General features: G+C 45.7%; 1 protein-coding gene across 1 annotated transcript in view; it reads right to left on the reverse strand.

The window, feature by feature from the left end:
- Positions 1-2,574: 2,574 nt before the first annotated feature.
- Positions 2,575-26,929, reverse strand: part of SLC35H1 (solute carrier family 35 member H1) — a 99,580-nt gene continuing 75,225 nt past the window's right edge. Inside the window, exon 10 of the mRNA XM_086932588.1 lies at positions 2,575-5,437. Coding sequence (XP_086788714.1) covers positions 5,157-5,437 — 281 coding nt within the window. The 3' untranslated portion in view covers positions 2,575-5,156. The remainder of the gene's footprint in view (positions 5,438-26,929) is intronic.

Genomic DNA, 26,929 nt, shown 5'->3' on the forward strand with positions numbered 1-26,929 from the left:
AGAGGTTTATAAAGATTATGTCCTCATTTGGGTCTTGCACACGAGGTGAGAGTCTTAGAGCTAGCATTGCGTTTGGGGCAGGTAAGTTGTAGTCTAGCTGGTCTACTTTTAGTATCTCTGTTAATGCGCTATAAATGGCAAGGCCTACTTTCTTGTGGCCGAAAAGCGAGCTCCGGGTAGGCGGTAAGAGTTCAGTGTATACCCTGACAGAATTGGAGGTGATTCAGTCCAAGTTTCTTGTATGGTGATAATGTCGAATTTTGCAGGTGATTGCCTACGTCCGTGTCTGAAAACTTGTCGCCGGTGCCATTAATGTTCCATGAACATATACTTAAGGTATTAAGTTTATTGACTGTTTTTGTTTTCGTTTGTCATTGGTGTGTCTCTTTCGCATTTAGGGACCTTGCGAGCCAGCTCCAGTTGGGTGAAGCCCTCTTTTCGCCAATCAGTGTTCTTGTTTCTACCAGGTTCGAGTGCAATTGTCTCTCTGACGTTTTACTTCGAGCTCCTCTTAAGACAGTTCTTTTAAGAGTCGTCTCATTGGACTTCTTTTGGAGGGTGTCATATAAGAAGGGCTCCGGTTATCTTGTAGGCGGGAGAGTTTGAAGTTCTATACCCCAAGAGTCAAATCTTTCCTTTTCTTTTAGTATTCTTTCTGGGAATTCTCCTGTGGTCCATGTGGTTTTTGTCAACTCTACCCCGGGGTGGCTCCGAGGTTCGATAAATTCGACGGATTCCAAGTCTGCCGATGTAATGGTTTTAAGACTCTCTAATGTTTTTAGTAGCCGCAAGATGTTTCCCCTGTTTAAGAAGTCCATTGACCCTCTAGAGTGGTATTCAGGATGGAATATTAATGTCGTTGTTGAACCGTCTGGCCCGCTCTCTCTTGACTTAGTGTTTTCTTCGTCAGCAGGTTTGATTTCCCCTTGAGTGGGGGTTGCCTTTGGTAGTTTTTTTAGGTTGGTCAGTCTTTGCGGTGCATTCTCGCAGGTTGCGGCCTGAGAGATTTAGCCTTGTCGTTATGATCAAGTTGGGGCTTCCTGGGATTTGCGTTTCAGCCCGGTTTTCAGGGCAATTTTTAGTGAGATGTACCGTGCTTTGTTTTGTTCTTTTTTGCGTGCCACTGTCAGATGAGTCTGAGGTTTTTTGTGGGTTGTGCCCCATTTCGTTCTCAGTGAGCCCTTTGTTTTTTCCCCCTTTTGGCGTACTCAACATGTCTTTCTGGGTTTTAGGCACGGGGCTGCTGATTAAAACACTGGATAGGGCAGGGCCGACTCCAGATTTGTCTACTGTGCCAGTATTTTCACAGTTGGTGGTCGTGGGGTTTATTTCTTCCTTCTCCCTTGTTGCATTTGCCTGTGAGAAATTGGTTGCTGTTTGATCACTGTTGCAGGCCTTGCCCCAAGCTATGCACCCTGTCAGTTTCCTTTGATTTCTTCCCTTTCTTTTCTGGTTTTTTCCCCACTTTTCCTTGGGATGGTTGGTGGGAGGTTGCTCCCCCTTTTGATGTACTGTGGTACCCGCCTTGTTTGACGAGCACTGCTTAAAGAAATCAGTTCAGTGACTTTCAGTTTTGCTTCATCTGTGAATCATTAGCACTTCAATAAGGAATGAGTTATTGTCTTGTGTAGTAACCATTTATGCACTTATTCTGAAAATGGAAAAAACAGATCTGTACTACTGTGCCCATATTGTTTCCAGAAGGATCTATTGACTCACTTCATCAGTATCATCACAAAGATAAAGGAATTAGCAGGTAATCGCGTTATTTCTATCAGTTAAAAGAGTAGCCTAGTGCAAGAAAGGCTGGCTGAGTGTGAACACAGGATTCCTCCTTCATTTCTCAATTTTCTTTTTATACCTCTGCCAGGTCTAACCAATAGTCTAAAGCTTTCTGTGAATGCCAAGTCTACGATTGCTTCTCCAAAATGTCACTGCATTTGGGCTATATCACAAGGGCCTAGTGAATGCTCAGTTTGCACAAAATACTTTGCTTTGGCCAGGCAAGACATTCAAAAATGGCTGCAAATAAGTCTTTCAAATTTTGTTTTTGAAAAGCTGGCACTAGGCAAGTGAAATTTGTTCATATTTGGCACATTCACATTTATCAGTCAACACTGTACATAATGTAAATGTGACTGTTCTGTAATGTTGCAACACTCTTTGCGAAAATGTTTATACTTTAACAAATAGCCACTTAATAAGGATTATAAATAGTTGCTCAATCAATGTAATTTAGTTCAAAGGACCCTTTAGCCTTGCATAGATTTTACTAGGATTCAGGTAATAAATTCCAATTTCCAACAGTTGTTAGGGTCTTATTTGGTTGGTATCTTAGTCCATCATGTTTACTCGCAGTGTGTGTCACTCTTGAGCTTCCTCCCACAATTTTGCTGAACTCTGAAGCTAGCTCCCAGATCTTTGTGTATCTTACAGACTCGATTGTAGAAGCAACACCAATGCGTGTGGAACAGAGAAAGCTGGCGAGGGATGGTAGAAACTCAAATCCAAAACGGCAAGCGTTTTTTAAACGAAAAAATTTTCTCATTCAGAGGAAATTATTACCATAGTCTATTTAGCTTCATATCTAATTTTATTGTTAGCGGCGCACCATTATCACAAGGCAATTATGTCATAGCAGTCATTTTAAATATTTTTATAGTTTACCAATTTCTTGCCACAACCAAATGATTTCTAAGCAAAATTATATGTATTCTTCAGTATTGACAGGTATACTCCAGAACCCGTATTGTTTGAGGCACACATTTAAAAAAAAAATCATTTGAGTGAATCAGTTTAGCTTCATCAGTGGATCGTTTGCACCTCCATAACGAATGAGCAGCAACACTGAGTGTTGGTAACCATTTATGCATCTATTAGGACAATGAAAACAAAACAAACAGGTCTGTACTACCTTACGCCTGTTGTTTCCAGAACACTTTTTGGCCTTCATTTCGTCAGCGGATTATCACTAAAAGAAAAGACCAAGGATGGCAAAACAGAAGTTGGGTCTCCGGTGTTGTGAAAATAGTAATATTGTATATTTGTGACTTTATAATACTTACTGCTGATTTTAAGAGTGGGATACTGAGATGCGAGGTAGGTTTATGCTCTAGATTGTTTTCTTGTGTTTGCAATTTGAGAACTAATTAAAAAAAGTTTAAAAGAAAAAAAAGAAATGACCAAGGAGTCATCAGGTAATCAAGTTATTGCTGCCAAAGTTTAAAAGGCAGCCTTCCAGTACAAGAAAGCCTGGCTGAGCACACAAGGTTCCTCCTTCACTTCAGCTTTTTTTGTTTTTTTTTTACCTCTGCCTGGTCTAACCAAGAGTCTAAGGCTTTCTGTGAATGCCAAGTCTAGGATTGCTTTTCCAAACTGTTACTACATTTGGGCCATGTCACAAGGGGCTAGTGAATGATCAGTTTGCTGTAACATACTTTGCTTTGGCCAGGCAAAGCATACAAAAAAGCGGAAAATGGGTTTTTCAAATTCTGTTTGGAAAAAGCTGAAAAGCTTGCACTTGACAAATGAAATTTGTTCATATTTGGCACCTTCCCATTTAACAGTCAATACTGTACACATCACAGTAAATGTTAGTGTTCTATAGTGTTGCAACACTTTCGCGCAGAGGTTTATACTTTAACAAATAGCCATTTAATAATAATTAAAGATAGTTGCTCTATGTAATTTAGCTCAACGGGCCCGTTAGCCTTGCATAGATTCTAATTTTTACTCGAATTCAGGTAATAAATTCCAATTTCCAACAGTTGTTAGGGTCTTTTTTTGGTTTGTATCTTAGTTCATCATGTATACTCGCAGTTTGTGTCGCTCTTGAGCTTACTCCCAACATTTTGGTTAGCTCTCAAGCTAGCTCCCAGATCTCTTTGTATCTTACAGACTGGCTTGTAGAAGCAACACCAATGTGTGTGGAAGGCAGAAAGCTGGCGAGGGACGGTAGAAACTCAAATCCACACAGCAAACGTTTTTGCAAAAAAACGGGTTACTGCAGAAGGGTGAATTCAGAGGAAAGGATTACCATTGTCTATTTTAGCTTCATACCTAATTTTGTTAGCGGCACACGAATAAACGCAAGGCAATTGTGTTTTAGAAATAATGTAAATTATTTTTTTAGAGGTTTACCAATTTTTTACAAGAAAAGAATTCTATACCAAAATTATATTTATTCTTCAGTACTGCCAGGTGTACTCCAGTACCCGCATTGTTTGAGGCACACATATAAAAAAAAAAAATGTTTGTTTTGCTTCATCAGTGGATGGTTTACACCTCAATAACGAATGAGGAACATCACTCTGTGTTGGTAACCATTTATGCATCTATTTTGGCAAGAACTTTTTTTAACCGGTCTGTACTACTGTACCCATGTTGTTTCCTGAACACTTTATGACCTTCACTTTTATCACTAAAAGTAAAGAGCAAGGATTCAGCGGTTAATCAAGTTATTGCTGCCAAAGTTAAAAAGGCAGCCTTCCAGTGCAAGAAAGCCTGGCTGAGTGTGAACACAGGGTCCCTCCTTCATTGCTCTGTGTTGGCCCTGCCTGCTCCAACCAAGAGTCTAAGGTTTCCTGTGAATGCCAAGTCTAGGGTTGCTTTTCCAAAAAGTAATCACTCGTTCTACGTTTGGGCCATGTCACAAGGCTAGTGAATACTCAGTTGCTAGCATGTACCCAAACTGATTTGGCCAGGCAAGGCCTACAAAAGTAGCCTGAAATCGTTCTATCCAATGCATCAATAACAGAGAACATTGGTGTCTTATTGCTTCTTGTGGTACACAGTACCTCCTCATGATAGAGCTGTTCAACTGCAGGAACCCAGAGGTTCTCCTGATGTTCTCCCGTAGCTTCTTCATTGTAGATGGTTTACACTAGACATACTATTAGCAAGGATGTATCTACAATGAAAGGAGACTTTCCCACACCACAGACACTTATAACTACTTATACTGTTCAGAACCAATTACTGACAATCTAAAGGAATGTCAGACGCGGGTCATGGAATAATGCAGGGCTTTGCCAACAATCAACATGGTCCGCGATATGATAGCTCCATGCCAGCCACATCTCAGTACGGAACCTGAGTGAGATGGTGACAGCAGATACCAAAGCCAGTGAAGAACAGAACAACGTAAAAACTCGCACCTATCTACGACTGTCATTGTCCTCCTCACTGCTGAAATCCCATTTGCCATCATTTGTCCATGTATTAAACTCAGATTCCAGTCTGTCTGGGGATTGACCTGCAGAGGTGGTGGTTCTTCTGTTGGATATTTGCTTCCCTCCAGTCCCTGCCTCTTTTATGCTGGACTCTTCCATCTGTTCTTCTCCAGAGGATTCGGTTTCATCGTTCACTCTATGGTGTAGCAGCATCTCCATTCCAGAGTCTGAGTTGGTAGTTCTATACGTCATGGGCAATTTCTCACCTTTGGATAAAGAGAAACAGCTGGTGAGTCATAAAACAAGATAACAGATGACAGACATGTAGCCGACATTTTGCTGTGGGAGGGAAAGGACATAGAAACTGGACAGATCTCAGAGCATGTAGCGGAAAATGAAACTTTCGATTACATTTGAGCATACAGAAAAGGACATGCTTTCAGATCTTAAAATAAAACTGTGATAAGGTGGAGAAAACCAAGTCATGAAAACAAAGGCATAGTAACAGGGATCAGTAACAACTAATGAACAACATTTGATGCGATTATTAATTTGGGTTCAATGAGAAGCTTCCTATGTGTAGTTTAGAGTGCCTGGTTTACTTACACTGTATGAGGCAAGCATGAAGGAAAAATAAAAGTGGACGTCATAGAACCCATTGGATGGGTGAACCAGCATTTGTTACGGATATATAATTGTCAGCCCGTCATATACTGAAGGAAAGCAAATAAAACATGAGAGCGCCTGTTCAGGTTGCATTGTGCCCTGCACATTGACAGCTACTTCCATATTCTTGACCCACTAATCTATTCTCTGAGCTACATCCACCAGAAGGAATGGCTACTTACCTTTAAAATACTTCTCTAGCAAGGGAATTCTCCCCAGATACATAAACTTGGAATTGGTTGCGACTGTAAAGGGAGATATAGGAACATTTTTCCAAGGAAAAGTTTACTTATAACTACTCACTGTTAGATTTGACCATTGTCTTCAGGGTCATCCCTAGACTTTTTGCCTTCACCCCTCCATTTTTGCTGAATTTCCTGTTTCTGGCCTTAGGACTCAAGCACTGGTTGGCAGTGGCAAAGTGCATAAAGCCCTTGTGCTCTCTCCTTAAAACATGGTAGAATTGGCTCATACGCAATTGGCATATTTAATTTACTTCTAAGTCCCTAGTAAAATTGAACAACCTGTGCCCAGGGCCCGTACATTACATGCTACTAGTGAGCCTTTTAACCCTTTCGCTGCTGATGACGAGCTCAGCTCGTCATCACCCACGGGTGTCGTGTGCAGATGACGAGCTGAGCTCGTCATATCTGCAGCAAAAGAGCAATTTGCAGCACAGCGCAAAAATCCCCGCAGCAGCCATGTGGTTAAAAAGGTCTCAGGCCTACCATTGCAGCTTGTAGTTGAGCAGTTTTCAAAGGACATGTCAACCTGGCAAAATAAGCGTTTTACCAGCCTAAATCTTCCTTTTTACTACATAAAAGTCACCCCAGGGTAGGCCCTGGACAGCCCAGAGAAAATGTTGCAATGTATTTAAAAGGTAGGACATATATACGTTTAAGTTATACATGTCCTGGTAGTGACAAATGCTTACATTCGTTTTTTCACTACTGCAAGGCATCTCTCCCATAGGATAACACTGGAATTACTCTTTTTTTAAATGGATTTTATTGATTTATTTTTGAAGTTTTATATAGCACTAGCTGGACCCAAAAGTATTAGAGCACTTCATAGGTTATGTGAATATGTTCAATTGCGAGGGTTTGATTGTGTCAAAAAAGTCTAGAACAACACAACATTAAGGTACTGAGTGGCATTAGCAAGAGTTTAAACGCTGAATGAGTCCAGTGACCACACCAGAAGATATTGTTAATGCTTGTATGATTTAACAACTACCTCTGGAATCACGAGTGCCTAAACCACGAAGGCTAAACAACGACCTAATCCCAACCACTATGTTTTGAACCACGACTCACAGAACTACGAAATAAATTCCATTTACATATAAACCAAATCTTCTACTATGTCTCTCCAGTTTCGTGGTCAGTGCTTTGAGTATGATTAGGGCTACATAAACGCTATAAAAACAATGTATGGACTAACACTATTAACAGGTGCTAGTTCTGCTGCGAGAGTGTTTTTTGTGCCACCCTGCCCGGTTACCAACATCAGCAAAATTTTCGGATGCCAGGGCTCTTCCCCTAAATGTCAGTCTTGATCTTTTTTTCCACAGGGTCAGAGGAAAGGGCATCCTCTGAGACAAATCACCCCTCATTAGAAAGACCTGCCATGAGGTTGCCAACCTTAACATTTTAAGTAAATTCCTCAGAAAAACCCTCTGAAGGATATTACCTCAGCAGAAAGCAAGGAAAGGATTGGCGCTCCAAATTCTTCCATTCATTAGTTTTTCATTCATGGTGCGGGAGGCACCATGGTCCCAGCGGCTGACTTCACTCCGAAAAGTCTCTCCAGCAAGGGGTGCACCAGCACCTCTCTCTTGGCCCCAACTGCATCCAGCAGGGGTTGCTGCGACACACTGTCCCTCTGCAGTCCTCGTAGCACAGTGTAGTGTGCCTCACCCTCTCAAGGGGTGCATTTCCACACTGCACCACAGCCTCTACGCCGGGGCGGAGGGGGCGCCCAGAAACAGATGAGCCTTGTGGTGTGCCACATACCCCCGCTGAAAAACATCATGACCATGCAGGTCTGTGATCTCAAATCACATGTTTCATCTGCTTTAAGACAGTGAAACACAGATCTTCGTGATTCGTGCCCAGGGTCCTCCTGCCTGAAAACAATCCTACAGTGCCATCTACTGGCCAATTAAACCCAGGTAAATTAAAACGGACTATCATTAGATGTTTATTAAAATTAGTATACGTTTGAAGTGTACTTTAAATCAATTACATTTTTTTTCATGTTTAAAGGTTGGAGTCGTTGTTAAGGCCACTCGTTTAATAAAGTAGTTGTTAGGGAGGTCGTGGTTCAGTCCCAGGTCGTTGTATATGAGTCGTTGTTAAGGCCACTCGTTGTTTAAAAATCGTTGTTCAGGCAGTTTCCCATTGTGCATGGGGTTGGATCTTTGGCAAACGTGGATAAGCGTGTTAGTGTGTTGAAGTAGTTGATAGGCAGTAGAGATTTGAGGTCCCGTTTGAAGCAAGAAACGGAGGGGTTGCAGCAGAGATCCCAACGGAGTGAGTTCCAAATCCTAGGAGCGTTTCTAGAGAAGGAGGGCGCATGGGATTTTTCTCTTTCAGATCTTATTATTTTTATTTAAGGAGTTTTATATAGTGCTAGCCTGACCCAAGGGTATCGGAGCGCTTCACAAGAGTTTTTGAGCAAGATCCATACAATAAACAGTATTCTAACATATAAGTTTGGTAGTCCAAGTGTGCTGAACAGCATTAAGGTAGTACGTGAGTCCTGGGATAACCGCGTAGTGTTCATGTTGTCTTGGGGTTGATACAATAAAGCGGGGTACAACAAAATATGTTCGGAAATCCAAGTGTGCTGAGCAGCATTGAGGTAATCCGCGAGTACTGAGATAACCTCATAGAGAGCACGTTGTCTAAGGGTTAAACCAATTAAGGTGGGGAGCAATTGGAATAGCAGGGAGGAGGAGAGTCTTAGAGCTACTATGTCAGGAAGAGATTAGCAGCATTAAGGTAGTACGCGAGTCCTGAGATAACCTCTTAGTGTGCATGTTGTCTTGGGGTTAAACCAATTAAGGGGGGGGGCAGTTGGAATAACAGGGAGGAGGAGAGTCTTAGATGTAGTATGTCAGGAAGCACGAGTCCTGATATAACCTCTTAGTGTGCAAGTTGTCTTGGGGTTGATACAATAAAGCAGGGTTCAACAAGATCGGTTCGGAAATCCAAGTGTGCTGAGCAGCATTGAGGTCGTCCGCGAGTCCTGAGATAACCTCATAGAGAGCACGTTGTCTCGGGGTTAAACCAATTAAGGGGGAGGAGCAATTGGAATAGCAGGAAGGAGGAAAGTCTTAGAGCTACAATGTCAGGGACTGATGACAAGCAGGGAAAAGTGTAGTGATGGCGGCTATCCATTCGGAAGGGAGCGGTTGAGGAAAAGGATTTTTAAATTTTGTGAAGGACGGGATGGTCCTGATATCGTCTGGAATGGTGTTCCAAATTTTGGGTTCATTACTGGAGAAGGATCGTGCAGCAGTTTTTTGTTTGCGTGTTTTGAAGGGGATGAGTAGTAGGGTACTGGAGCTCCTGAGGGTCCTTATCGGACCAGCCCTCTTGAGTTTGGCAGCCAAGTACTCCGGTTTACCTGGGTGAAGGGCTTAATATGTGAGGCAGGCAGTTCTGCATCTGGCACACAGTTCTATTGGGAGCCATTTTAGTTCTCCGAGTGCTGGTGAGATGTGATCGTGTTTCCTGATTCCAGTGACCATTCTGGCTGCTGCATTGAGAGTGGTTTTGAGGGGGGCTAGGTGCGATATTGCTGTACCAGTGAGGGTGGCAATCCATAATAGAGTCTGGATAGCACCAGTGATTGGGTGGCTTGTTTGAGGTCATAGGTTGGGATGAATGATTTTATTTTGTTAAGTAACTTCAAGTTGATGAAGGCACTCTTTGCGGAGTTCTTGATGTGATTGGCCATGGCGAGTTTTGAGTCTAGGGTAATTCCTAATGACTTAAAGGAGTGGGCCAGAGTGTGATTGCCGTTAAGAGCATCCAAAGCTTTTAGCCATTCTGAAATACGTGGGTTCTCCTCTTTGTTGGAGAGGAGGAGTATTTCGGATTTGTCTTAGTTGACTTTTAGGTGGTTAAGTGACAGTCAATGTTGAATTTCTAATAGAGTGGCATTTAGTCTGTGGATGTCCTCGATGGAGGTGGTTTCAAGATAGATTTGGGTGTCATCTGCATAGAGGTGGAAAGGGACGTTTGCCTTTTTGAGTATGATGGTGAGGGGTACCATGTATATGTTGAACAGTTTGGGTGAAAGCACTGAACCTTGGGGATGCCCCGTTGATCTGGTGTTGGTCAGAGGTAAAGTTCTTTATTTTTATCCTTTGTGAGCAGCAGTGTAGGAAGGAGCAGAACCAGCGTAGGACCACCTCATCAGCTACTACCCTTTCTTGAAGCACCTAGATGAGAAGTGGGTCATCAACTGTGTCAAAGGCTGCCGAAAGGTCTAGGAGAATGAGGAGGCAGCATTGGTTGGTATCGAGGTATTTGCGTCTGTCGTCAGTGATGTTAAGGATCGCAGTCTCAGTGCTGTAGCTTTTTCTGAAACCTGGTTGGTTGGGGTCAAGAAGGTTGATGTTGTCCATGTGCTGAGTCAGTTGTTGGGAGGACACATTTTTCCAGTATTTTGGATAGGAGGGGTAGATTGGAGACGGGTCTGAAGTTGTTCAGTTTCTTGGAGTCAAGGCCTGTTTTTTAAGTAGTGGTGTGACTTGGCCAACTTTGAGGCATTCAGGTATGATGCCGGTTCTCAGGGCGCTGGTAATGATCTTGCACCAGAACGGGGCTATGGAGAGACTCAGTTGGTTGGTCAGTTCGGTGGGAACAGTTCGGTGGGAATCGGGTCAAGGACGCGAGAGGCTGGTTTGGAGGTGGAGATTAGTTTGAGGATGAAGAACTTCCAGGTTTTAGAGGGGTGCTTGGGCTAGCTATTTACTGTCACTGGAGGCAGGTTTTTGCAGACGGGGTTGACGTTGATTTCCAGTGAGAGCTCAATCTTGGTGATTTTTTCTTCAAAGAAGTTGGCGAAGTTTTCAACTAGTCTTTGGAGGCCTCTAGGGAGGATTTTGGGGGTTTGGAGGTTTGTGGTTTGATGATTCTGAACAGTTTGTTGGGTCTGTTTTTTGCGTTGTCCAGGGTGTCAGAGAAGAAGGTTGATTTTACATTGCTAATGTGTTTTTTGTATTTCTTTCGGGTTGCTTTGAGTTCGAGTAGGCTTGAGGAGGGGTTGCTCCTCCATAGTCTTTCTGAAGCTCTTCGTTGTCTTCTTTCTTTGTTAATGTCCGTGTTAAACCAAGTCCTGGAGGGGATGCTCCTGTTTTTTTTTAGTCTTAGGGGGGCTACTTCATCTAGAATGGATGTCATGTTTGTGTTGTAGTGTGCAGTTAGTTCTGTTGTGGATAGATTGTCCGTGGGGGCAGTGAGGAGAGAGTTAACCCTTCTCTCTAGGTATTCATGTTAATCTGAGTGAAGTTTCTAGTCAATTTCAGAGGGTTTTGGAAGGGGGGGTTTAAGAGTAATAGGCTGAGTGAGGTGGAAAAGGATTAAGTGGTGATCGGACCAGTCCACGGGCAGGATGTGGTCTATCATGACAGTGTCGTGCTGGGCGATAATAGCGTCTAGGATTGCTCCTTTGTTATGGGTTTCCTCTAAGCAGTGTTGGGTGAGGTTGTTGCTGTGAAGCAGCTCCTTCAGGTTCTGGATTAGCAGGTTGCTTTCTTCATTCCAGTGAAGATTGAAGTCACCCAGAATAAGGTTGTTCGTATCTCGGAGAGAGCAGTGGGCAATCAGGTCGGACACGTGTTCGGTGAATGTGGTGGTGTTGCTTAGGGGTGATAAATGAGGTGGCAGATTTATTGCTGGTGTTGATGTTGGCGGTTAGGCACTCAAAAGTGTTATAGGTGACGGAGTCTATTTCAGACACAGAAATATTGTTTTTGTGGATGACGGCTATACCTCCACCTCTTTGATCTTTTCTATCTTTGTTGGTGATAAAGCCGGGGGGGACAATAGTATCCATGATTGGGGATGAGGAGTCATTTAGCCAGGTCTCAGTGATAAATGCTAGGTCTATGTCATGGGTAAGAATGGATTCAGCTAGCTCGGTGGCATGCTTGGTGGCTGATCTGCAGTTTATGAGCATGCAGTTTGTGGGCGGCGTCTCTGTTGTATGTTTAATCGTTTGGGGTACTGTGGGGATGATAGTGCGTGTGGCCGGGGGTCTAGGGCATTGGAGATCTGGAGGCATGAGAAGCGAGTTGGTGCATCTCAGGGCCCGGCCTCTTCCTGCTCTAGATAGTTTAGTTTCTAGGTATTTTTTTTGTATGAAGGGCTTTGTAAGTGAAACAAACCTTCTTCCACTACTGTCTTGAGACATTGTTAAATACATAATGGGTCATCCCACAGTAGCATTTTATACTCCAGTCTTTCTGTTAGCTTCGATCCTGCCTATTGCTTTTTGTGGAATGCATTTGGAATAATTTCTTCTAAAGAATTCCCTCAAGTACAGGTAGAGTCTACCCCGATCTTATCAGGGTGGGGTAAGGTCACATATAAGAAATTATGCAACTGAAAAGTGTGTGAGGTTTGCTTATTCAGAAAGCACCTGGTTAACCAGGTAAGTTGGTTGATGTGGGTATCGCCATCAATCCGTTGGACTTTTTGTGATCTAGTGTCTTGAAAAGGGAGGGCGAGTGAGGATTCTTTGCTTCTCATTCTCTATTTGTGATATACATAGCATCAGGTGCTAAGAAATCAGTGAGCTCCCATCACTTATGGATGTAGCCTCTAAGGAGCTCCACACAAGAGAGGCGTCTGAGAGAATCTCTCCAGGTCAAACAATAAGTGGGCTGTACTTGTTAATGTTTGCTGGAGACATTTCCTGATCTGAGTGGTATTTTTATTTCAACACACAAGATAGTCGGTACAGTTTTGAAACACACATGTAATGCAATGGCTTTCAATTGTGATCTCTAAAATTGGGGTCTCTGGTTATCAGAGCGAAAGATGGAAATATGTACCTTTCAAATATTGCTTTCTTACAATTAAATAAAAAAACTGGTATTTAAAAAAAATTAAAACCACACCCTTCTTCTTGCTCTCCAATATATAAAGGCCGTAACATTGCAGCACACCATCAAAAGATGACCAGTGGCTTTGGAAACCATAACTAGAAAATATTTTCGGCAAGGAAATGTCTTTATTTATTACATTTTCCTGTCAGCATGGATTTTTTATTTTATTGGGAGAAAATACTAAAAAGAGTGAAACAGTTGATTTGTGCACTCAAAATCCTGACTGGACTGCTAGACTTGTTTTGCTTTGCCTAATTTTGCTTCTGCATTTCATTTCTGTGCCCGGTTTTTCCCTCTACTCCCCCCACCATCCCTCACGTGTTTTCCCGCTGCTGCGTCCATGCCCCCCTGCTCTCCCATTAGCCACCTCGCTCCCTCCTCCCAGCTGCTCCTCCCCCCCACCTCCCCTATTATGAAGGCGCGCCTAAGGCAAGCCCATCTTCGCCCGTTCACGCCTAGACCGCGCCCAGCACCAGACCCCCTGGCCCCCACTAACGCCATGACGCCCGCCTCCGCTACGATGCTAGCACCCTCCACACACTCAACGCCGGACGATCACACACCTGCTTCCTGGCCGCCCGAAACGCACCCAAGGACCCTTCTAATGCCGGAACTGCAGCTTCACCAGCATCCGACTCGCCAATCCACCCACCAGAACAAGAAACAACCACCTCAGATGCATAACTCGCTCCGCACGCAAACACGCCATTGAACTCTTGGACCTGCTCGACACATCCTTCCCGGACGTCGCCTTCCTGACAAAGACCTGGATGAACAACTCCTCGGCACCGGACATAGTCATAACCATCCCGGACGGCTACAAAATCACCTGCAGAGACCGCGCCAATGGAATAGGAGGTGGAAATCGCCATCCTCCACAAGTCCACCCTCAAGGTCTCGACCAGCACCGACGACACCCTCAGCACCGCCGAACACCTGCACTTCAGATTCACATCGATCCAAACACCACCTTCAGAGGAACTCTGATCTACAGACCCCCAGGACCCCGACCTCAGTTCAGCAACTCAATCGCCGACTTCGTCAGCAAGCACGCCCTCGCCTCCATGGACTACATCCTCCTCAGAGACCCGAACTTCCAACACGAGAACGACGACACCAATTCCACCACCCTGATCAACAACCTCAGACTACGACAGCTCGTCTCAATGCCCACCCACTCCGCCGGCGACATGCTTGACCCAATCTTCTCCACAAGCTCCCACGTCTCCTTCAGCCACACCATCGAACTCCACTGGAACGACCATCACTGCGTCCACTTCACCTTCCAGAAACCTGCCACGCACCACTGCACCCAACAGAACCCACTCCGCTGCTGGAGCAAAGTCACTGAATACCAGCTAAACAACGCCCTCGCCCGAAGCGCAACCTCAAGCGCCTGATCAACGACTGCGCCAACACCCTCACCCGATCAAGAAACCCATCAACAGACACACCAACAAGAGCGCCAGCTGGTTCTTCGTGGACCTCAAGACATCCAAAAAAAACACTGAAGACTAGAGAAGAAATGGCACCACGTAAAGACACCGGAGAACCACGCAGCCCTCAAGAACACCATGCGCCAACACCACCACCTCATCATCAGATCCGCCAAAAGGGCCTCCTCAACAACGCACACAAAAGCAAAGAGCTCTTCAACATCGTGAAGGAACTCTCCAACTTCAGCTCCAACACCAACGACATCCCACCATCGCAAGACCTGTACAATCCCCTGGCCACCTTCTTCCATCGCAAGATCGCAGACATCCAGGACAGCTTCGACGACCAGACCACCACGACAGCCAACGCCTCAGATTCCACGATCGCCACCCACAACGACCACCTGCTCACCTGGACGAACATCAACAACAACACCACCATCAAAATCATGATTATCATCCACTCCGGCTCCCCGTCAGACCCGTGCCCACACCACATCTTCGACAAAGCCAGCGCCACCATCGCACCCCATCTCCGCAAGGCTATCAACATCTCCTTTGAGACCGCAACCTTCCCAGAGAGCTGGAAGCACGCCGAGATCAACACCCTGCTCAAGAAACCCAAGGCAGATCCTAGGGACCTCAGAAACTTCCGGCCCATCTCCCTGCTACCGTTCCTGGCAAAAGTCATCGAGAAAATTATCAACGAAGAGCTGACCCGCTACCTCGAGGAGAACAACATCCTGGACCCGTCCTATTCCGGGTTCCGCAGCAACCACAGCACCGAAACTGCCTTCATCGCCACCACAGATGACATCAGGGCCCTGCTAGACAACGGCGAAACTGCGGCCCTTATCCTCCTGCAGTGGCGGCTGGTGACATTTGAAATAGGCGGGGCGTAAAATTGGCGGTGGAGAAAAGTCCATACAGGAACAACTCAAAGGGCCTACTCGCAGTCAGAGTGTTCCGATTTTATAATGAAAATTATGCTCCTCGTGGGTCAAACTCAAACACCAGTGTGCAAGTGTAAAACAGCACAATTGAAATATATTTTACGATTCCACGCTCTGTGGGGGGTACATTCACATTTGGACTGTTTTTCCCAGCTGACTGTACCACGTCTCGCAGTCAGAGTTAGTATCGCGCATTGCCATGCACTTGATTTAAATTATGGGTTTTAAAAAATACTCTTCAAAAACTTCAAAAGAAGCAGCAGTCTGCCGCACCTCATTGGCAAGGGACGCTGCTTCTAATTGGACAATAATAACAGACTCGGACTGACTGACTCATAATAATAAAATAAATGTAAAAAAACTTACCTTGGCTTGGCTTCCCGCTCTGACTCTCGACTCGAGTCTTGTCCCGAGACTGCAGACTCCCGCGCGCCATCCTCGATTTTTTTGAATGCCTCGTGACCAGAGTCGTCACTGAAGGCTGCAGGCAGCCTCCCTCCCCTCCATGGCAGCCGGCGCCGATTGGTTCGGCCGGGTGCCCTAAACATGTCATTTCTCCTAGTCTGCATGCTGCAGAACGGAGAGTGGGAGGTGGCAGGGGGGAGCGGCTTGCCCACTGTTGCTAATACTGTCTGTTTGGACAGCCTCTCAGGCTGTCCAAACAGTCCGTATTCACAACAGTGGGCAAGCCACTCCCCCAAGCCACTCCCCCCTGCCCTGAGGCTCGAATAAACAGGAAGTTTGCTGACTGCTTTCTCGCCGTGCGAGAAGGGCAGGCAGAAACAAATGGTAGTTATAAATAAATAACTACCATTTGTTTCTGCCTTCTTCTCGCACGGCGAGAAAGCAGGGGGGGGCGGCGCCCAAACGCCCCCATGGTAAAACCGCCACTGTCCTCCTGGACCTCTCAGCAACCTTCGACACGGTCTGCCACCGCACCATACAAATACTCCGCCACAACGCAGGAATCCAAGACAAAGCCCTGGAATGGACTACCTCCTTCCACGCCATTAGAACGGTGAGCTTCTGCCTCCCCCATTTCCGCTTCGAAGCCTCCAAGATAATCTGCGGCGTACCCCAGAGATCATCCCTCAGCCCGACATCGTTCAACATCTACATGGCCCCGCTCGCCCACGTCGCCAGACTGCACAACCTCAACATCATCTCCTTTGCTGACGACACAGCTGATCCTCTCCCTCACCAAGGACCCCTCACCGCCAAGACCAACCTCCACGAAGGAATGAAAGCAGTCGCCGAATGGATGAACAGCCGTCTGAAGCTGAACTCGGACAAGATGGAGGTTCTCATCCTTGGCTCCACCCCCTCAGTCTGGGACGACTCCTGGTGGCCGACTGCCCTGGGAACAGCACCAACACCCATCGACCACAAACACAACCTGGGGTTCATCCTCGACTCAACACTCTCCATGACCAAGCAAGTCAACGCAGTCTCATCCTCCTGCTTTAACACCCTCCGCATGCTGGGCAAGATCTACAAATGGATCCCCACCGACACAAGAAAAACGGTTACCCAGGCCCTTGTCAGCAGCAGGCTGGACTACGGAAATGCCCTTTACGCGGGAGGCCCGGCCAAACTTCTGAAACGACTGCAAAGCATACTGAACGCCTCAGCCCGCCTGATCCTCAACATCCCGCGACACAGCCATATCACACCCCACCCGAGAGACCTGCACTGACTGCCGGTCAACAAGAGGATCACCTTCAAGCTCCTCCCCACGCACACAAGGCACTCCACGACACGGGACCAAGATACCTCAACAGACGTCTCACCTTCTAAACCCGAACCGCAAGCTCCGCTCTGCCGACCACGCCCTAGCTACCGTCCCCCGCATCCGAAGAGCAACCTCCGGCGGCAGATCATTCTCCTACCTCGCCGCCAAGACCTGGAACACCCTCCCCATCCTCCTACGTCAGACCCAAGACCTACTAACCTTCAGGAGGCTTCTCAAGACCTGGATGTTCGAGCAATAGTAGCATCCCCCGCCCCCCAGACGCCTTGAGACCCTCACGGGTGAGTATTGCGCTTTACAAATTCCCTGATTGATTGATTGATGCAAGAGCCACACCACCTGTAGCAAGTTACCCAGTGTTGGGACAATTTCAGTGGGGTGACGTGGCAAGCATCTCTCAGCCATAATAAATACATGGGACTGGTATTGCTCTGGGTCTCCAGTCTGGATATAGCAAAGTGTGGTGTGCGTTCACTAATTAGCGTCTCATCTGGGGGCCTATGAAACCCACAATACATGACAAGGAAGTCATGGACACCACTCGCAGCGAGTCACCAGGGTAAGATTGGAGTGAGAATTGCTCCTGAGACTAGCAGCATAATGCTCCAGTAGTGCAAAAACAAGCCAATAGGAAAATGCGGTGGGAATGACACTAGATGCATGGTGCCAAGAGGAAGAGGTTACGTCCCCCCTCAATCGTGGACAGCGAGCAGCAGTGCTCCCATGTGAACAATGTACAGACAAGAGCCAGAAAAGAAAAAGAACAAAGACACACAGCAAACTAAACTGGCAGTGAATGATCACCACGATCAGTGAACTGTTCCAAATGGGAAATAAAGTTAGGCGAGAGAGCTGCCTAGAGGCAAATGACACAAAGCAGGGGGTAAAAGAAGTTGAGTGCGCTACTGGGGTGTAGGCGCATCCCTGTGGTGGGCACACTTATGCAGGTTCTATGTGTCGGGTAACACATTAGATTCCAATAAAGTTCAGTGAAAAAGTTCCAAGTTATAAAGTTGTCGGATTTATTTGAAGATTTTAATTTCACAATTTTCATTTGTTACTTTATTAGACATCAAATGATCGATTTAGTCTTCATCATTAGATTAACGTGGCTCTGATGCATTTCGGACTAACCAAGTCCTTTCTCAAGGAGCACTACAACAGAGAATACAATAAAATGACCCAAATCAGTGATACAGCTAAATTAGCAAAACTAATGTACATGAGTGAATGGGTGGGTCAACCACATGCTACCCTCGGTGAATGATGAAACAAAGTGAAAGGTAAAAAGGTGATGAAACTCCAATGTATTCAAGGGGTGATAGGCGGGAAGGTGCCAGGGAAAGCGAAGAACAAGGAAAGCTGGTTATGGAAGGTCAGGAATACCAAGGTCGTGCTACTAGCGGTGAAGGCTATTTAAAGAGTGCAAACGGGTGCATGCCGTGGGTGTCAGGGGAGGCTGGGGAAGTTATAGCAAGATAACAAATATCCTCGGGAAGCGAGGCTTACGTGGTTATCTTCGCATGGATTGCGGAGGCTGTAAGGAAAAAATAGTCGCAAAGATGCGTTAAACCCCGAGCGGGTTATAGGATACGGGTAAACTAAACCGGAGAAGCCGGGGGGTGACTTACTGGAACTGGAGTCAATGCTTGCGTGCGGAGAGCCGGTTTCAGGAAGCTGAAACTACGCGAAGTGAACGTGGAGTTTTAGAGTGAGGGGAGAATAAGATGGAAAGAGAAAAAGGACTGAAGAAAAACGGAAAAAATGGTGCGGCCATCTTGGAGAAGGAAAGGAAAGAATAGAACCATAGGAAGGTTGAAGAGGGTAACTTTCATCATGCTATAGCAACAATCAGTAGAGTAAAGATACATTGCATCAATGCAGTGCCAACACGGCATCATAAATAACAACTAAACTCAGTCCGGTCATCAAGACCAAATGGTTTCTGTGCTTGAAGTCTGTAGATCCAGGCTGTTTCTCTTTGCAAGAGAACCTTGTTGTTGTCTCTTCCTTCAATCTTGGGGACAATTCCGAGGACCATATATTTTAATTGAGCCACGTTATGGTTTGCTTCATTGAAGTGGGTGGCTACATTTGATTTGGTGTTCTTGGTGCGGATATTTGACTTGTGTTCATTCACACGGGTCTTTATTTTCCTGCTGGTTTTCCCCACATAAATTTTGCCACAAGGGCACTTAAAGAGGTAGATTAGATTGGAGGAGTCGCATGTGGCATCCACGTTTAGCTTGATGTTGAAGCCTCTCATGGGGTGATTGATGTTGTTTCCCTTAATGATGTTGTTACAATTATTACAGTGGTGACAAGGACGTGTCCCAGTGTGTTGATCCGAGCTGGTGTTGGGAGTGGTTTTTGATAGAATTTCTTTGATATTCATGGGTCGTGTGTATGCAAAAATGGGGGGTTCCTTAAAGAGATTTCCAAAGTCTGGTTCAGATGCCAGAATACGCCAGTGTTTCAGTATGATGTTCTTGTAACATTTGCTGGTGGTAGAGTATCTAGATAAGAGGACCATCCTCTGAATCAGTTTTTGAGGCGCTCCGGAGGGCATCAGTACGGGGAGTGGCAGTAGTTCTCTCGATGGCTTCCTTCAATATTTCGTCAGGGTAACCTCTGTTAAGGAATCTTGACGCCATGGATTGGATTTGGTTCAATCTGGTGTCTGGATCAGATACTATACGAGTTACTCTCAACATCTGGCTGTAAGGTAAATGTCTTTTGAGGGAGTTCTGGTGGAAGCTACTATACAGTAGAGTGTTGTTACGATCCGTCGGTTTTCGGAATATGTCCGTCTGAATTCCCTGAGGAGTGATTTTGATTAGGACGTCCAAGAATGCGATCTCTTGGTGGTTAATGTTCCACGTGAACTCTATCCGGTCATCCTTGGTGTTGAGGTTTGTTAAAGCGAGTTCAAGGTTTTCCTGTGTGTTCTTCCAAATGAAGAACAGGTCGTCTATGTAGCGTACATAGAGTTTAAGATTGTCAGTCCAGGTTTTTTCTCCATAGATATGGTTGGATTCGAAGTTGCCCATATACAGGTTCGCGTAAGTAGGAGCCGCACAATTGCCCATGGCCATCCCGGACATTTGCAGGTACCATTTCTGTTCGTGTACAAAGTAGCTATGATACAAGGTGTATATCATAAGCTCAAGAATGAAGGATTTTAGAGGATCGCTAATGTCTGATTGGAGTAAGGCTTGTTCCACTGCAACAATTCCACCTTCGTGGGGAATGGAAGTGTACAGGCTTTTAACGTCTGCTGTGCACAGGATTAATTTTTCGTTTTCATTGATTTGTATGGAAGAAAGTCTGTTTATGAACTCCGTGGTGTCTTTAATGTAGCTTTGTAGGCCGGAGACCATGGGTTGTAGATATCGATCTATAAATTTGCCCGTTGCAAGGGGGTGCCACAATCTGATAGACTGGTGGTGATCACAGAGTCCATTAAGAGGAACATCACAAGTCAGGTGAACTAGACTGATGACCAGGTACACCTAAAGGAAGGCATGGGAACAATGATAATGTGAACATAGCTGAAGACCTTAGACCGATTGCATTTGACCGACAGTTATGCAACGAATGAGCTAAGTGCAACACCTGAAGGACTTGATCTGAGGAGAAGCAGTATCATCACCCCAGTAGCAATGCAGGAAAAGATGGTAGCCCTCTCACACTTAGGACACAAAGTAATGGTGAAAACCTAGAGTCGGCTCAGTGAAAAACCATAGTTTTCCAGCATGTGACTGTAAGGCGAATGGTCTATCTGAGGAATGAGAGACCTTGTCTTGAGCTCAATCCCCAGAGCGGACCATCACTAGAGTTCACTGCAGGCCTTAGGTGAAGGTGACCGTCCATCCATCTCAATTCCATGGACATCTGGTCGCCCCCCCCATTCAGTTCCACACCATTTTCTTAATATGGAACCCGATTCTTGGGCACCTTCTTGAAAATGGATACATTTTTGGAAATAACTTTTTAGGTCTTGCCAAGTAGGCAGTGCATAGGACACCTTGCTTAACATATTGTGGGCTTACTAAGAACATACATAAGCTTGGAGCCCACCCACTGCTTTCCAATGGTTGGCTTTCCTGTTACTTTCTTTTTCCTACCCATGCCCCACCTTGTCAATCTTGAGTTTGTCCCACCCATGAAGCATAGCCTCTATAATTTATTTTCAGTTGTCTGGCTTCAACGCTTCCATTGCTTGCTTTCCAAGCACTACTTTTTTTTCTTTTAGGTTAAGCATTCTATGGGAGGGCATTCATTTTCCAGCTGTCTCCCTCATATTCTTCTCCCCCTGCACTCAGTGTTGTGGTTTATCGCCTATGTGCTTCTCTAACCCACCCTTCTTGTTGTGCTCACCCTCATGTTGCACTCTTTCACCCATTGGTACCAAGATCTCTACTTTGCTTGCTCCCTGTTGTCCACTTCCCACACTAGCACTCCAAAGTATACCATTTTGCTGCATAGTGCGAGATAGTTGATGTGGTAATCCTGTACGCTTGTACTGCTGAGACATTGGGAACATCCTGCTCGTGATTCATCCATGCTGTAGGTGTGTGTGATGGAACCACACGTGTTTACCACGCATGCCGGTTCCACGCAGTCTGTACAACGCAGGTCTTCACCACAAATATGCCTTTATTCCAACCACTGGGGCCCCACCCTGAGCCCAAAAACTAGCCCCTTCCTCCTGAAAAACAACCTCTTCCACCCTGAGCCCAAAAACATCCCTGCCTCCAGTCCAAAATACTACCATGACCTCCCCCTGAACCCTAAAAACGACCCTGCCCTCCCCTAGTCCCTAAAAACGACCCCAAACCCCCCCACCCCTAAAAACGACCCCAAACCCACCTCAACCCTGAAAACTACCCTGACCCCCCACCCCTGAAATCTATCCCAAACCCCACCCCTGAAAACTATTCCGAACCCCCCCCGAAAACGACCACGAACCCCCCCCCCCCACCAATGAAAAATACCCCGATCCCCCAACCCCGGAATACTACCCCACACCCCTAAAAACCCAGCTCTTAAAAGCTACCCCAACCCCTCCTTCCCCAAAAGCGACCCTCAGACCTGGCCCAGCCCCACTTACCTGTCTATGTCCGCTTCCTGTTCCGACGCACCTCTTTCAAATCCCCACCCTTTCCGAACACTAGAGCGCATTTGCCTTAACCACGCATATATGTGATTAAGGCAAATGCGTTGTTTCGGCAAGCCTGGTTACACTTGCAGGCTTCCGGAACTCGTGGATCTGGCCGCGTAGTTCCAGAAGTTTCCCAAGCTGGAGGTAACCCGCAGTAAAGTTTCTTTCAAAGGCCGGTCCTGCAACAGGACCATTGTGCTGCTAGGGACTGTTGAAACAGATGCATGTGCTACCTGGCACAAAGCAATTATGCAGATAAGTTGCATAAATGTTCCGACTGATAAATGACAATTTGGATGAAAAAGAGGGACAAGCTGTTGGAAATCCATGGCTCAGTTGGCTGGGGCAGGCTTTGCCTGCCACTCCATGGAGAGTTGGCATTAAAAAGGTCGAATTAGCAGAGGGATGAGATTTGGCTTGGTGATTTTGATGGAGAATCCAAAGAGTGTAATAGAGATATAAAAGGTTTGCCTATGGGCAAGGTATAGTCACTACCTTGAGTGCTTGATCAGCGAATCGTCCAGATAGGGGAAAACGTGAATGCCCCCTTGTCCTAAATGTGCTGTGACCACCGCTGAGCATTTGGTAAAGTAAGTTAGAGTGGTGGTCATGCTGAATGGTAAGACCTTGAATTGGCAATGCTGACCAATTATAATGAAGCACAGGTAAAGTTGGTTGCCTGTTTGTGCTGGGATATTGAAATATGCATCCTTCAGGTCCAATGCTGCCATGAAGTCCCCTTGCTGTAGGAAAGGTATGACGCCCTGAAGGGTTACTGTGTGAAGTATTCCAACACTATGCATTGGTTGAGACAGAATAGGTCAGAGGGACCCGTCCTTTTTAGGGCTGAGAAAGTACATGGAGTAAATACCCTTTCGTTGAATTTGTGAGGGGACAGGTTTGATGGCCCCTTTTAGTAGGAGGGCGTGTTCCTCTTCCTGTAGAAGCTGAATGTAGTGCTTTCTGATGTGTGAGGTGGGAGGGAGAGGAGAGTAAAACTTCAGACAGTAACAGTATTGAACTATGGCTAGAACCCATTTGTCTGAGGTGAATTGTAGGGAGTCAATGTTTTGTAGTAGCAGAGCCTTTTTTACCGGAACCTTCTTTGGGTGTGGTTATTATCTCTATGCCCCCTGGTGTGCAACTTCTAGAGGTGCAGGGCTGATAGGGCTGCTGTTGCCTTTGGCAAGAGTTTGGATGCAGGGAAGTGGTCTTAGAACCTGCACGATATTGTTGTCTGGGAAAAGACCCTTTTTGACTAGTGGTACATGAAGTTCCCATGGTTTTAGCCTTATCAGTATCCTTTTTAAGTATCTAACATTTGGTCAACTGGTGGTCCAAACAAATGTTCTCCATCAAAGGAGAGATTAAGTAGATGTTGTTGCATCTCGGGTTCAAACACCGAAATACATAGCCATGCTTGTCAGCAGTGAATGAGGATCCTTGTAATCATTCCTCGTGCTGCAGTGTCTCCTGCATCGAAGGCATAACATGCAGCCATGGTCAAGAGAGTCTTGCCCCCCATGACCAATTTCCTCTCCCCTCTCTCTGTATTGAGGCTGCAGCGGTTGAAGTAACTGCTGCATCTGCTTCCAGGGATTTGGAAGAATAAAGATCTGAGTCATGGCACCCAGGAGGGTCTGCAGAACTATCATCCCAGGGTTCTCCTTCCCTCACCTGGCTTCTCTGCTAGTGTGTCCAAAGAGAGGAGGTGGTGGATGAAGAAGAGGCAGGGAGGAGTGGGAGGGGCAAAGTGGATTGGGCTGGTGACCTTGTATTTGTGCCTCTTTTATGGGTGGGAGTCAGTGCTGGTGATTAAGCCAAGGCCTCTTCAAAGGTCAGCTTCCTCTTGTAGGGACACAACCACCTTGGCTGGTGGCTCAGTAGCAATTTCTCCCATCGGAGGATGTATGTATAGTCTCTTTTGCTGGGCATCGATCTCTGCTTTAAGCTGCTGGAGGATTGGATGCTCTGAATTGTAGGAGCTTTTTGAGCCGGTGGTCCTTGATATTGAAGGGTTAGCTTTTAAAAGCAACAACTACAAGGTCAGCCATCTCGGCCCGAGGTAGATCTTGGCTCCCAATATTTCTGTGCAGAAGGTAGTGTCGGCCCCGAGACGGCTTTCAGTACCGGTGGGATCTTGGGCCTGTTGGAGTTTGAGGACAGTATGGGCTTCAGCATGGAGGAGGCTGAAATGTTAGCCTCTGCGGCTGGTCCGGATTGTTGAGCGCCTGTGGATGTGGGAAGTGCCCCCTCTGTGGGCTTCTCATGAGTTGGACATGTCAGAGCCCTACAATGCTCCAAAGGGTTAAAACTAATTTGAGGGGCTAACTGCTCTGCCTTGAGGGACTTTGGCGAGTTTGGTATGAGGGTCTGCCAAGCTCACAGTCTGTGGTGTTACCTCGAAGTCAAGGTGGGATTGTTCCTGCTCTTCATCCAACCTGAGTAGAAGACAGCCTAAAGAGACGAAATGTCCGAAGACCCGGTCTCATTAACATCCTCATAGCTAGGAGTTTCTTTCCTCAAGATATTCATGGGGCCCTCCATTGAGTGTCTTCCCATCTTATAATGTGGCAGCGCCTGCCCCTTCAATGACAGGGAGTCTTTTGGACCTAAACGCCAGGCAGGCCTCACACTTGGTGGTGTTGTGCTGAGAAGACTGACACAAATTACACACCTGGTGGTGGTCAGACTAGTGATGTGTGGCATTACAGCAGCAGAAGTGCTGAAACCTAGTCTGTTTTATCACCAGCTGGTGCCCCAGGCTTCAAGGCGGGCCAGCGGCTCAGCTGTGAAAAATCTGTTGATCCTCTGTGTTACGGAGGTCTCGGTAGTATGTATTTTTCTGCTCTGATTAATGTCCAAATAAGACTGATAAAAAAAAGTCAAAGGAGAACTCTATTCTGGAGCTCTGGTTCGGACAACCAAACCCAGTGGACGAAAAAAAATCTATCTGAAATAGAGATGGTGCTCATGAGCAATGCACGCATAAGAAGGAGTCACCATGTATCTTGTGACTCAAGAGAATACTTTGAAGAAAAACGACTTGCAAACATCCTAGCCATACATTAGATGGCAGGAGTATGCTGAGCATGTGTCTCTACAGCAGCAACACGTTACGAACATACAGGTCTCTCATATGAGGAGAGAAAGTTTTCTAAACGCAACAGTTGGATGGATTCACGTTTGCCACCAGAGTTTACTCATCAGCATAAATGTTGGGCTGCTAGGTTTAGATGCGTATGATTTGCTTGTCCATCAAGGAGCCCGTGAACATCAGTACTTGTCAGAAGAGCAGAACTGTTGGGGACAAGACTGGGTTCCTTAAAGGTCTTGCTGTTGGGACCTAGGTAAGACTTTGTGCTGGGCTATTCAGCAGCAATAACTTATCAAATTGGTTTTGTTGGGATATTTCAAGATTTCTAGCAACTGAAGAGAGTTGAAAAGTCTATCCATGATCAAAGAAATGGGACTGAGAAGCCCATAACTGTGCAGCAACAAATCACTTAGATTGTACTATCTCACAGAATCAAGTAAGTCTTTGAAGGCGGGTAAAGCTGTGGCAAGAACATTTTGTTGAAGGCAGTTAAATACTGAAGCATGAATGTGAACTATAACTGGTTGGAAAGAATACATCTACTTACTATCTGTAGCTTGTATTACTTTTATCCTTAAAGCAAGAACAAGTCCCCTGCAATTGTGAGGAAAATCTGGATACTAATCACAATCTGACATTTTTCCCAGAACTGCTAAACAGGAGATGGAATGCAGATGTTTGTGGGAACCAAAAATGTTTCACAGACTAATATCTCACAGGGAAAAGCCAGGACGGGTTCCCAAGGCAAGCGCGGAGATACCCCTTTGGGGGTCGAATCTGGCGCTATATAAGAACATAATAATAATAATAATAATAATAATAGATACAGGGATTTAGAAAGGATGGCTCTATCCCCAAGCACAGTGTCCTGTTGCCTCTTGGCATTTAATTGGTATAATCTCTGGAACAAACTCTAATCCGTCACATGTGGGCTTTGGAGCAATGTCCATAACAAATTGATCAGGGTAACCCAACTTGAATGTCTGTCCTCCTAGACAGTTCAGTATTTATCTTGCGCCTCAGCTCAGAAAATGAGGCAAGAACAAGGAACTGTGCCCTATAAGTTTAAGGGTGGTAAATCTTGCTTTTCAGCAGAAGACATTTACTCATTAGGCCCAAAAACCACTGATCCCATTACCAAACTGATCATTTGGACTCTTTCTCTGGTGAATATAGTTGCCTATATGCACTATAAAGATGTAGCACTTAATAAGGGTAAATTAGATAGGCCCTGCAGGCTTCAATATCAGGTTCAGAGTCTTAAGGAGAACTGTTAAGACAAAAGATTCATTAGCAAATCTATTACTGACAACTCCCTCATCCACCAACTGGCTGAGACCGATACGTTGATGGGTTTTTGCTTGGCCTTCCAGCACTCTTCATCCGCTCTACTTTTATCCTGCAGCAGGGAAGCAATCAGCTGAATCTTGTCCTTGTCACTTCTGAGTACACAGTGAAGGAGTACAGCTTCATTAGCCCTCTTATTACCGAATGAGTTATCCTGACACTTTCCTGTTTGTAAATGTCTGTAGCCTTCATAGCCTGGAGGAATATAGGAACTCTATA

Source organism: Lissotriton vulgaris, chromosome 7 (assembly GCF_964263255.1).
Source record: "Lissotriton vulgaris chromosome 7, aLisVul1.2, whole genome shotgun sequence".
NCBI lineage: Eukaryota > Metazoa > Chordata > Amphibia > Caudata > Salamandridae > Lissotriton > Lissotriton vulgaris.